Source organism: Rhododendron vialii, chromosome 4a (genome assembly GCF_030253575.1).
Source record: "Rhododendron vialii isolate Sample 1 chromosome 4a, ASM3025357v1".
Classification (NCBI taxonomy): Eukaryota; Viridiplantae; Streptophyta; class Magnoliopsida; order Ericales; family Ericaceae; genus Rhododendron; species Rhododendron vialii.
Window position 1 is genome coordinate 44,120,426 of NC_080560.1, and position 13,069 is coordinate 44,133,494.

At 37.5% G+C, this 13,069-nt stretch overlaps 2 protein-coding genes across 18 annotated transcripts; both read right to left on the bottom strand.

Moving 5' to 3' along the window:
• Positions 1–1,453: 1,453 nt before the first annotated feature.
• Positions 1,454–4,421, bottom strand: LOC131323266 (late embryogenesis abundant protein D-29). Of its 2 annotated transcripts, XM_058354971.1 has the most exons (3): positions 3,677–4,023; positions 1,739–2,293; positions 1,454–1,692 (listed from the first exon to the last, which is right to left on the bottom strand). In XM_058354971.1, the coding sequence occupies exons 1-2, from the start codon at positions 3,978–3,980 to the stop codon at positions 1,749–1,751; spliced, it is 849 nt and encodes a 282-aa protein (XP_058210954.1). In that variant the 5' UTR covers positions 3,981–4,023; the 3' UTR covers positions 1,454–1,692; positions 1,739–1,748. The 2 variants fall into 2 exon arrangements, with proteins under 2 accessions (XP_058210954.1, XP_058210953.1); XM_058354970.1 differs by having other exon boundaries at positions 1,454–2,293; positions 3,677–4,421.
• Positions 4,422–5,455: 1,034 nt separating this feature from the next.
• On the bottom strand, positions 5,456–11,078 carry LOC131322142 (uncharacterized). 16 transcript variants are annotated; one of them, XR_009198708.1, is made up of 5 exons: positions 10,919–11,078; positions 9,322–9,764; positions 7,188–9,068; positions 6,256–6,360; positions 5,456–5,696 (listed from the first exon to the last, which is right to left on the bottom strand). XR_009198708.1 is itself a non-coding variant. In XM_058353334.1 (5 exons), the coding sequence occupies exons 3-5, from the start codon at positions 9,666–9,668 to the stop codon at positions 6,345–6,347; spliced, it is 2,244 nt and encodes a 747-aa protein (XP_058209317.1). In that variant the 5' UTR covers positions 9,669–9,764; positions 10,446–10,524; positions 10,919–11,028; the 3' UTR covers positions 6,002–6,344. The 16 variants fall into 16 exon arrangements, 11 of the variants coding, with proteins under 11 accessions (XP_058209317.1, XP_058209319.1, XP_058209322.1 ...); XR_009198711.1 differs by having other exon boundaries at positions 7,162–9,068; XR_009198709.1 differs by lacking the exon at positions 5,456–5,696 and adding an exon at positions 5,833–5,993.
• Positions 11,079–13,069: the final 1,991 nt, after the last annotated feature.

Here is a 13,069-nt window from a genome sequence, read left to right on the forward strand (position 1 = left end):
TGTGTTTTAGAGCTTGGTTGGAGATGCTCTAAGAGTACCTACTGTAATAGGAGAAATATTATTTACCTCAATCATCACTAACGTCAAACTCATATACTTTTGTTGAAGATGCAAATTACTCCCTCCGTCCCATTTTCATCGTCCAATCTCGGAATACTATAAATTTAAGAGAACATTATGATTATCTTTTCAAAACTTCACATTTCTAATAATACCCTTAAGTAGTTTTTCTGGCCTCAATTTTAATTTCCCACTCATGCACTTAAAGTTGGAGTCAGAAATTTTGGTGGTATCAATCCCAAAAATTGTGGCGGGTAAGTCTAGAAAGTCATACGGTACAAAATTTAAAATTCAAACTTTATTCTTCCAAATTTGAGAGAAGGGTAAAATTAAAAAATTAAAAAATTTTGTGCCTTTGTCTTGTCAAATGGACAATCTTTTTGTGATACAAAAAAGAGGAATTTTGGACAAAAAAAATGGGACGAAAAGAGTATAAATTTTCCCTTGAATAGGATAAATCATACTGTAAATGAGTTTTCTTTATGACAAATCTTAAAGGAGTTAAATTCAGTGGACGACGCAGAATTCTTATTGCTAGGAGACCAAATCACATATATTCATATATTACCGACAATATATCATCTTTATATAATAATAACACAATTTTGAGAGGACTTCCCTTTATAATTTTTACAAACAAAATCTAAAATATAGTAAAAATAATGAAATAAATTGGAAGGTGTGCGGGAATCCGGGCCCCACTTGCACCCTTGGTCCACCTCTGGAGTAAATAACTACTACAAAACTATAATCATTATGGATTTGGTGAACGGCCGCGGCCAGCATTTTCACAACTATTATAGGGTAACTCCATATTGTATTGAACAGATTTTCTTTTGGGTTGCAGAGTCCGGCCTACATGCTCTTCCGCCCCTCTTGACCGTTTCGGCCCAATTCTGCAGATATAGAGCCTGCAACAAGGGAAGGAAAGAAAGGGACGGCCTTTTCTATCGAACAAGGAAAACACCTGGACCTGGTTTGAGGGAGAGAAAAATCTCTCCAAATCTTAAGAGGCACTCCAGATCAAAACCAAACAAACAAACAAACAAAAAAAAAGAAGGGAAAATTCTCACTAAAGCCCATTAAGGAAAATGTGTATTGATATAAACAAAAAGTAAATAGATATCCGCCAAAGTGCATCAATATCTATGAAAGTTGTATAAGAGTTCCAATTGTACTGTCTTTCTATTTGTATTATTTCATGCCTAATGGGCTCACGTTAGCTAGATCCAAAAAAGAAATATCAATTTTATTTATTTTTATGTATTATTCAGTACCCAATGAGCTCACATAAGTCAGAACCACAACGGAAAGAAAATAATTGTTCTCCACTTTAATGCTATACTACAATCTCATTCCGGTAGGTAAAACCGACAAATAACGTTTTGATTCGGACACACAACAAAAACTGAAATTACCCAAACAAGTAAAAGAGACAGAACAGGAGGGTACAAACTTCAACTACATGAGGTTTACAAAAGCATAAATAGATAACTAAGATGCATGAAATAAAAGAGACAGAAACCACAAACACCTACATCTCCAAACCTAATAACGTAGACAATGGTACTACTCCATAGATAACAGATGATAGGAAGCGCAAAACGGAGACTTGTCACTAGTTACTCAATACTGCAATTGTGCAACTATATATAGATATATGATCCCCCACAGCCACAGGCAATTGTTTAGAGTTCCTCATCCCGGATTCCTCCTTTTCCGGCCAGGTTATCTTTCATCTCTTTAGATTTCTGCTTGGCAGCTTCGTAGTTGGATGCTATCGTCTCCTTTGCAGAGTCGACAGCTTCACACCCCTCTTTGGTTTTCTCCTTGACCCAACTCAAGTGCTCCACTCCTTTCTCCATAGCCGCTTCTTTAGCTTCTTCGACCTTACGGCACGCCTCATCATAAGCTTCCTGCGCCTTCTTATACACCTCCTGTGCCACATGTTCCTTCTTCTGAGATGCCTTCTCTTTTGCCCCTAACAAATTTTGATATGCCTTGTCCTTGGCCTCTAAGGCTGCCTGGTATGCCTTCTCCAGCGCTTCCTTGATCTTTGAAGATGTTTTGTCCTTAGTCTCTTCTGTAGACTGATAGGCCTTCTGCTTAGCCTCCTCTGCCTTTTCCTTTGATTCTGCGGCTTTCTGTGAAGCTGTTTCTTTCACAGAGGCGGCTTTCTCAGCTGCAGCATCTTTCACTTCTCGTGCTTTCTCCGTACTGTATTCTCCAGCTCCTGCATTTATACATGCAATGTCCAATTTTGAAATACTGCTTTCATTAACGGGCAGTTAATTAATCGCTATGAGTACTTGGAACTGTATTTCGTTTACAATGTAGCAACTTCTCGACTCACTGTAAATTAACTTACCGGTTTTGTCTTTATTTAAAAAATTTGCATTTTGTTAGTTTTGCGTTAAATTTCTGTGGATTATTGATTTGTCTCGACGAGAGGAAATAGAAAAATAAAAAATTATGATCGAAATTCTTAATTTTTTTAAATAAAGCACAAATCATGCTAGTATCGATTCGTTTCGACAAGAGAAATCGGAAAGTAAAATTTTAGTTAGAATCGAAACTCTTTTAACTTTTTAAATAAAGAACAAATCATGTTAGTATAGTCAATGAGTTTTGATTTAAAAAATAATAATCAAAACTCTTAACTTTTTGACTTATCTTTTGTCTTACTAGTTTAAAATTTTTCAAAATTTGATACTTTTTCGATTCCTTCCACCTGAAGGAATTATCAATAATTCACAAAAGTTTTGACGTCAAAATAAAAAATGCGAAATTGTTTTGAAAAAAGCCAAATCAATAAAGTGGTCCAAAACCACCTGTAAGATATCCCCCTACCTTCTAGTACTAGAATAACTCATTCCGTACTAAAATACCTCACTTTCATCATACTGAATAAAATCTAAACCGAGACTTCTCATGAACAAAAAGAAAAATCAAATCCCCAACGGACTTTCTTCAAACCCAACAACAATTATGATCATCCTGATATATATACCAATGGTTCTCTCAAATCAAAGAAAACAACAGACAATGTAAAATGTTGGTATCGTCTATGAGTTCTAACTCTCGGTGAAAAGGGCAGAATTCAAAAAAAAAAATATATATATATTCATAGAATATGCTCGAATTGACGTTTAAAAAAAAAAAAAAAAAGTTCACTAATTTATGACAAAAGTATATGAGGATTCTCTCCATCGTTGATCATTTATCCCCATTCCAAATCCATTAGCCATTCGTAAGGGATGGTTTACTTTTTCCATCTCATTTGAACTTTACTTTTACTTTTGTTAACTTCACGTGGAATATTTCTTTGAATTATTTATCCATCGAGAAAAATATACCCAAAATCCATAGAGGACTTGAAATTGCTGGACGATCATGCACGCCCATCCCTACGAGAAGGCGAGGAAGGCAGCAGGGCTTACGCCTTGGTACCAATTTTTTTTAAAAAAAAAATTAGGCCCCGAACTTTATAGGGTATTATATTATACCATGGTACAAAAAACAAATCATGCTATGCAGTTGTGTTGTAGTATTATTCAGTAATAGTACTAGAAGTAATTCACGACCGGTACAAATAATACCGGCAGTAGCTAGGTACCTTGAATTTTGTCTTTGGTAAGCTTGGCAGCATCGTCCTCGTCGTTGTTGGTCTTGAAACCTAGGCCTTCTGAGAGTTTTTCCTTAGCCCAGCCCGCCCAGGACTCCGATGCCTCTTTGGCCTCCTTTCCTGCCTCTGCTGCCTTCTGTTGTGCCTTTTCGGTTTTCACCTTCCCCTCCACGTACTCCTCCCCCTCTTCCCCGCCTATGCCAGAGGCACTAATACTGCTACTTATATTAGCAACCAGTAGTAAAGCCACTAGCAGAAGCAAGCCCCATCTGAATATTACCGTTCTTTGAACCATGGTGTGAGTTTTGACTACCCAGCTAGCGAGTATGATACTCTATATAGTAGGAGTGTGTGTGTGTGTATATATATATACTTCCTGATGTACTACTCCAGTATATATGATCTCGAACGATAATTAAGAGATTTTTTTCCCCTTGGAATTTTAAGTTATTAGTTAGTAGAGAGAGAGAGAGGTCCAGAAATGTTGTAAGTACTACTAGTAGATAGGCATGAGTCATGACACGAAGCCATGGGAAGGGGTGAGAGATGGGGGAGGGGATGAGCAAGGCATCATGCAAAGACAAGTGTCACGCAACGTGGTCAACATATATGTAATGTAAAACACCTGCCTGCCGAATTACGAGCGAGACATGTGACCTGCCTTCTCTCTCTAAAGTTAAGTTCTGTTCACCCTCCATTTGAGAGGATTAACATTACCCTCTATCATAAATGGTAAACATGTGTCCCGCCTTCTCTCTCTCAGGTTCTACAACATCCCAAATGGTATTTACTCCTATATTAGCGTTTCTGATGAAGTGGCACTGCTGTCTTCTTTGGAATTATAATTGGGAACACCTAAGGTCGGCATCAGTGTCGGCAGTTGTCCTCAGTGTCGGCATCCTATGGTGTTCTCGTATTATGTCTTTGAATGGTTAATGGTTATGCTTTGGAGTGATTTGTTACGTTATTTTAGGAAGACATCATAATAATGACGCAACACTTTTTTAAAGAGAGTAATAATAATAATAACAAATGTTATGCCATTTTTTCAAAAATGTTATGGAAGTGGTTATATTGTGCTATTTTGAAAAATGTTATGGCTAATATAATAATAAAAAGTGTTATATCATTTGTAAAAAATTGTTACTCTTTCGTATAGTTTAATATTATATCTTTTAATGATTATGTTATAAGGGTGATACGATATCCCCAAATAAGAGGGACATTACCCTAACATTATCCATTATAATTTGCTCCTCATTTTGAATCTCTCTCTTCTTCTTCTCTTATAGGAGTATACTCTTATACTCCCTCCGACCTAAATAAGTGTCCGGCGCACAAAACTATGCCTTAAAAAAGATTGTTTCGTTAAAAAAAAAAGATTGTTTCGTTAAAAAAATCAATTTTTTTTCACTAATCAATAGATAACAATAAGTTTTATTAAATTGTGAAAAAAAATTAAATTTTTTAATAAAAAATATGCATGTTTTGTAAAGCTTAATTTTGCGCGCCAGACACTTATTTAGTGACGGAGGGGATAGTAGTTATTAAAGGGCCAGAGGCGCATCAAGTTACTTTTGTAACTTATCCCCCATTAGATTAGATTCTTGTGCAAAATAACCAAGTAAAGAGATTCCAATTTCCGGTGCATCCGACAACTGAAAGATTGCATTTGAAGGTATCAGTCGCTGGTTACCCAAGCATTCTCTAAAATTTCCATTCCTACTGTCACATATAGCAACCGCGTGTGACAGAAGATACCATGCTCTATGCTCTTAAATATTCCCATTACCACTCAAAATTCTCGAGTCTGTCTCTACCCAAGCGAAGATTGCGCCCATTAAACCATGAGCCCACTAAACTAAGAGACCGTTTTAGAACATCCTTACATTACATATGAGAGAAGAACTTGCAACGTATATACACTCCCAAAATCTACCAACAAATACTCCCAAAAGATGGAACTTCATTTCCATCGCTAACAACACAGCCATCTTCACGCAACAAGTTCCTACAAACAAAACTCAAACTTTAAACACTAACTTGAAATTATCCTACCATTACAATTCCAAATCTTGCACTAAAAATGAAAAGCCAATAATGACGAAACCCTAAATCCGGGAGATGATAGTAAAAGAGTGATATTCCTGTTGCAAATTCCAATTATAGCTGAGAAAAAGGGTACAAATGCTATCTTACTACACAAATATGCCTCTAAAATAAGAAGTAGAGGATGATGACAGAGACCCTGAGACCGCATAAGGTTGCTAATCAGGATGGTACACTGGAACTAGCCTCATATCTCACCCTTGCAAATTTTCACCAATGACAAAAGTAAATACAATAAATAGATTAGAAATGTTACCAAAATCCTCCCACACATCGCAAGACTCAATATACGTACGTAGAAACTAGTCATGCGCTATATCAAGCAACAACTACACAATTCGAAGACTCATGCAAAGTCTGAGCAAAAAAATTATGCTGCATGTAATACTGCATCGGTAGTCAATGTCACGGCCCAAATGGGTTTAGAAATATAAAGCAGTAACCAGGAAACGAGTTAATACATTGAAATGCGAAGATACCAATCTTCTTGCAATTTCCTCGAATCTCCTCTTTGCTTGTGAAACTTGTTAAGTCTCAGCAATGTGATGCATCATTCTTCACCCGTCCTGTACAGCATAAAATAGTAGCTCATCAATAAAATTATGAACTCCAAATACAATTGTAATGCGAGAAAATTTTTCTCGTTTCTATTTTGGGGAGGGGAAAAAGCACTTTTGGTAAATGTTAGACGAGGTAGTAATTTGATATCTTCAAAAGGGGTCCATACTTTACTTCCAAGTCGTTCATTCTGAGAACACTAGAAAACGTAAACCTTCCAATAAGAAAATGCAAGTTTGACACGAAAACCTTCCAATATAATTTCAAGTAGGATGCGGAGATGGGAATAGCACCCGTCGAAAGGAATTAAGATAGGATGGTTCAACAAAAGACCTCGCACACAAGTCATACCAACATGAGAATTTTTTCCAACTACTAGCCTAAGCCGCCAGCCATCACAAAAACAACTCTTTCCAATAGAATTTGAAGCAACATACTGAGAGGGAAATGGCCTCCCAGTGCTCCCACACAAGCCGTACCAACAGGAGAATTTTTTCCCACCTAATATCATAAGTGGCAAAGCCATAAAATTCTCACCTAATATCATAAGTGGCAAAGCCGTCTCCTAAACAACTATTTTCTAAAAGGCAACAAATTTCAACGATGAAAATGCTGAAACAGAGTATACCCCATAGAGTCTACACCATGGACATAGCATATGTTAAATACTCCAGATGCTAGTGACATAAAAAAGTTTGAGATGCCACAAGAATGTACATTACTTGGGACATGCATACATAAACAACCAGGATAAGCAATATACACACGTGCCAAGTGCAAGCAACTCAAAAATTCAGAAGTTTTATCACCTGAATGCTGTACAGGTGAAACCTACTTGCATTTCCTCTTATTGTGGCCAAGGCCCTTGCACTTGCTACACTGAAGTTGGCGTTTGATTATTTCTACTGATCCAGGTTGCTTCATCTTTGGCCTACCTGGTGGACGTCTAGTTGGTGGAGGAGTTACTGAGACTGAGAGTTCTCCCTCAGTCAGTACAATGTTCAATGGTCTTTCCACATTTGGTACGGGATGAATTGATTCTGCATATGTAAGACGGTAACTCTCAGCAGTGAAGTATCGTGAGCAATAATCATATGGGCTCCTACCAAGGCATTCAAAAACAGCAATAGCATGGCAGCAAGGCAACCCGGTATGTTGCCATATTCTGCAACTACAGTCCCAATGATCAATGTCTACTAGGTCAACGGATTCACCACGAACTTCAAATGTGCTACCATGTGTAGGTAACACTTGAAGAGAGCATGATTTTGAGATCTCATTTTGTAGCTTTTCCTCCATAGATGGTGTAAGCCTTGTTCCCCACTGACTGCAATCAACTCGCCGTGTATAAATCAACTCCATCATCTTTCCCCGTAAAACATCAACAAACTGAGTTATTGGCAACTCAGTTGCCTCGAATACCCAACTGTAAAAGAGCTCTCCAAAGTTAGATGTCATATGGTTATACCTTGCCCCTCCAAAAAACGCATTTGCCCAATGATCAGGCTCACTTCTAATGACCCAATTGTAAGCTTCAGGCGAGATAGCCTTCACATTTTCAGTGCAACGTTCGAAACTTTCAAGTTTAGGAGCATAAGCAGCAGCATAAAAATCTTGAACCATAAGACGCCTTGCTTCATGTGAAAACTGTCCTTTCAAATCTCTATTAAGTTTCTCAGCAAGATATCGCAGACAATACGCATGATGGCAATTTTCAAATATTTCACGCAATGACTCTCTCAAGCCCTTCTGGAAATCTGCAACAAATGTGATCGGATGAGATGTTGACACTGCAGATTTTAACTCTGCCAGAAACCAATGCCAGTTGTCCTCAGTGTCGGCATCTACTATAGCAAAAGCTACTGGAAATACACCATCATCCCCATCTACACCCATTGCAGCCAATAAGGTCCCTTGGTACTTGGAGTATAGGGTAGTGCAATCAAGGAAAAGGAGCGGACGGCAACCCTGTTGGAACCCATATATTGAGGCATGAAATGACACAAACAGACGATGGAAGCTTGAGTCCTCCTTTGTGGCAAACGTAGCAATGCTACCTGGGTTAGTCTCCATTATCTTCTCACAGAGAAGTGGTACCTGATTATATGCCTCTTTATATGAACCCTGAAGCTGCTCCCTTGCAATCTCCTTCGCACGCCATGCCTGCGTATAGTTCAGTTGAATCCCATACTCACGTTTGATGTCACTGGCAATGTCTTTGGGTTTGTAATTTGGAGAAGCTTTCAGCTTCTCCTTTATTATATTTCCCACCCAGCCTCTCGTTGCCCTATACCCAGCTTTTACGGAAGCTCCTTCACACGTATGTGTTGAGCTCATTTTCTTAATACAAACCAATTGGGTGGTAGCCAACCTGGATGCATAGATACGCCATGGACAACCTTCTGATTTGCATTTTGCAGTTACACGACGATTGTCATTTTTCTTGAATTTGTAAGCAAACCCGTGTGCAATTGAGTATTTATGAAGAGCTTCCCGGAATTCAGTAAAGCTACGAAACCTTTGGTCCACACCAGTGATCGTTTTCTCCCACTGCGTCACAGCTCTACGATCATTTTCACCATCAATAATGGCAAGCTCACCACCAAGTGGTATTCTAATATGCGTATCCATATCAACTGGACCATCAAGATCCATCATCATATCAACAGGGACAGCTGCAGGAACCACTGCTTCGGACTCAGTTGTCCTGCTCGACCTGCATGAACAAGCGCCCCATGAGATTCTAACTAATACAAAGGGAGAATTCACATTTTCTCCTCTACAAAATTAAAATTTTTCATTCAGGTTCATAATCACAGTGCAATGCCACAATTTATTGAGCAACATGTTTTTCTGTTAACTTTCACCAGCTGCATTTGAAGGAAAAACAAACATGAATGACTGTGTTGTGGACATGCAGCATCATGCATCTAATCAGGTGCAGATTAAGCTATGCCAATGCTAAGTACCTACTGGCAGGCAGATTTGATACATTTGGAGTAACACCTTCCTCTGTCATGACAAAAACCTCCACTTGGTCTGAATCCATGAAAAAGTTAACCATGCGCTTGAGGTCCTTCTCCTTGGAGATTGTAATGAGAGTCTTTTTGTTTGCGGGGAGGAAGTACTTGATCAACATGCTGTCAACACTATAGTGAAACGTTTCAGCTAGTTCCTGCTTGAAATCACTTAACTTAGTTTGCTGATCAAGATCCATAGCATAGGCCTCTCCACCTTTGTATGTCATAGACCCATCTTTACTGGTCTCAAACTCACCCCATGATTGACAAATAGCAATAATTTTCTTCATCGCCATGTTGGTTCAATAAGGATTTTGCACAAAATGAGTTTATTAACACGGAAACAACGACATAGAGTGTGCTCAGAACTTCAACCGCATAATACATACGACCTGCATTCACAATCAAACAACGAAAACATTAAATTCCTCGCAAATGAAGAATGGTAATTCCAAAAACCTCAGGACAAAGTAAAGACATATGCAGCTCACAATCAAACAACGAAAACATTAAATTCCTCGCAAGTGAAGAATGGTGCAATTTGAAATTTTCTTCCATGACTTTTATCAGCCAAAATATGTAAATGGATGGAAGGTAAGACATAGGCACGACAAAGTTATCTATGTTAATTATTAAGTGATCACCTTTTCATTTTTAGGAGCTGCAAAAGGTTGCTATAGAGCTATACATAAAGATTAACCCATTCAAATGACGAAGGCATCAAATCTTTTTGTAGAGTCATGGTAAATAATACCTATTTGGCTATTTCACTCCTGGTTAAATCAATTTCATCGTGAGCGTAATCCCCATAAAACTTTCTCTTTTTCTCATATTGTAATCAGATGTTCCAAATATGGAACACTCCATCATTCATCGTGAGCGTAATCCCTATAAAACTTTCTTTTTCTCAAATTGTAATCAGATGTTTCAAATATGGAACAGTTCATCATTACTAGAAGAACCTAAACATGGTATGGTCTAGAACTGAACCATGGTGACATGATAAAAACACTCAAAGGAACAAAAAAAACATCAAAGTCAAAACTCCACCTTCCCTCGAAACAGAAGCTTACCGCTTTCATATTTTCGATTGGAACTTCTACCAGATGAGTTCATCACAAAACTCAAATATGACTAATTGGCATCGCATGGCTGTGTCATAACAAAGAAAAAAGACATCTTTCAAGGAATGTCTGCATAACAGGAAAAGAACATTCATAAACCCGCAATTTTTTGCACAAGAACTCAACAGCAAACGTACCCATAGTCGCTACTTTCTCTTTTTAAATTTCTTCTACCCATAAACAGGACCCGCCCTTGGAAGAAGCCAATAAATCTACACGCTTCAGGTCCCCCAAACAGGAAGGGACTCAAATTTTCATACGTTAGTTTACTACTAGACCCCAAATATTATACTACTACTACTACTACTACATGTTTAAGCATCTAAATTATTACCCATGAAAAACAACAAATAGAAAGATAGATAGATGACCCGAGAGAGTGGAAGAACGAACGGAATAGAGGAAATAGAGAGAGAGATAACCACTATTCTTATCGTTGCCGGAGCCGCCGATCGTACTCGGAGCTGCTCCTGGCTGAGCTTTGTCCGATTAGATTTAAGATTTTGGGGAAGTTCTTTATTCCTGATTGATGATACGTATTGGGATTTAGGGCTGAGACACGGATATACTCTTTAGTTTTACAAATTTTACATACTCTTTTCAAATGTCACAGTTTTACCCCAAACATTTTCCGAAAATTATATTTTTGACCTCTTAGTGTGCCAAGCAAGCAAGCGCTCTCTTTCTTTCTCTTTATATCTTTAGAAAAATACTACGTACGTAATAAGATCCACCTCACCTGTTGCATAACGTGCATCGCGTAGGGTAGTGCTTGTTCATAAATATGTCGTACTGGGTCAGAATCATATCAAAACTCCTTAAATGGAGCACCTATTCCACCATTTATGAAATTTGATAACATTTTCTTCTTCATCGATAATGTCTAAAGAAATCAAACAGAGATTATGAGCAGTAATTTAAATAATCATCCTAAGTAGGCATACCATGTTCATCCTGTTCAGTTTTCGTGATTATGTTTTCATCCTTTTAGTGAGTGAAAAACCTTTCTTGTCCTTTTTAATGATACATGTATCATGTATGCATACTTTCGTTTTCGTTTCCTATTTTGGTGGGATTCCATTAAGATTGAATATCAGTTTTTAGAAATAGTTCTTAAAATAATGGGATTCATTGTTATCCATTATTAAAGACTTTGTCAAATAGTAAGGTCCATATTTCGCGATCTCTCATTATTGGCAATTTCACGAAAAAACACACATTTGTTTGTATCCGCATCTATCGAGTTGTAATTTATTTTTAGAATGTCTGTTTAGGAAGTCGAAGGAAATCAATGTTATTAGGGTTGCTCAAGCAAATAACTGAAGCATATAAAATATTCGGCTTGTTAGGGTTTTGTGGCTATCGAATAAGACAGAGACGCCCATAAGGTCGAATTAAGATCGAGTTGGGCGACATGATTATCAAAAAGTGTTAACCTGAAGCATAAACAAAAAACCTATTTCACTGTTTATGAAGTTTGAACCTAAATTATTTCACTATTTTTTATCGCAAATGTAAATAGAAACGAAATAATCTTTACACAGTTTCAGTAACTATTTTCGAAGTATAGTCAGAATGACATCCCTTTTTTAGTTTCTTCTTCTGCTATTCAAGACTAGATCTTTGTTGTTTTGACATGTACTTCTCAAGTACACTTCTTTACTGCTATGCCCAATCTTTCCAGGTGCAGAAACCTTAACTGTAATTTTGAAGCTTATATCCTCTTAGCTTACCTGCATTCGCTCTTTCCTTTTCCAGTTGGTCATGTGTCTTCTAAGTCCTCTTATGGACCAAGGCGTGTACATTTGTACACATGCGAAACATGATGCCTCCAATCTTCCCCGTGATGCTGAATAACCAACTGTTGCTCGTTTGTTTATTTATTTATCTCGTCATGCTTCAAACAGCTATTGACGGTGTAACACCAGGACAAAAATGCATTTCATAGCGGGCGAAGAAGGCTATTATGAAATACACTCACGATTACATTTTGTTATTGCTACAAATACTTTTGATAGCATTTTCTGGAGGCTGCTACAAGTACTTTTGATAGCATTTTCTGAATGCTGTACTGGAAAAAGTAATTATTGATATTTCTAATTGACCTGATTACTAGCTAACAATGCAACACCAATTACTAATCAGTGATCACCTAATTCATCATTAAATGAATAGAAATGTTTTCCTTACCATGTCTAGATTACCTTATCAACTAGTATAAGAAAAATAAATAAAATAGGAAAAAGGATTTCCAAAGATTTATTAACCTTTAGTTGAAACAACGGACAAATAATAATGATTTTAACTTTTATTACATTTTCTTTTTCAGGGGCAGCTAGCCTCGCTCTTTGACCCTAAAACGATGGTTTGGTTTGGTTTGAAGGAAGGAGCACGTTCGTTTCTTTTGGACCTCATGTGTATCATCAAACTGATTTACTCCATGGGATGATGATGAGACACAAGGTAATATTGAAGCCATATTACATTATATATACATCACTGCTGCCCAGTCTAATTCACAACTGCAACTGAAGCAATGTATCAAATTTCCCTGATCCAATGTGCAGGGATCC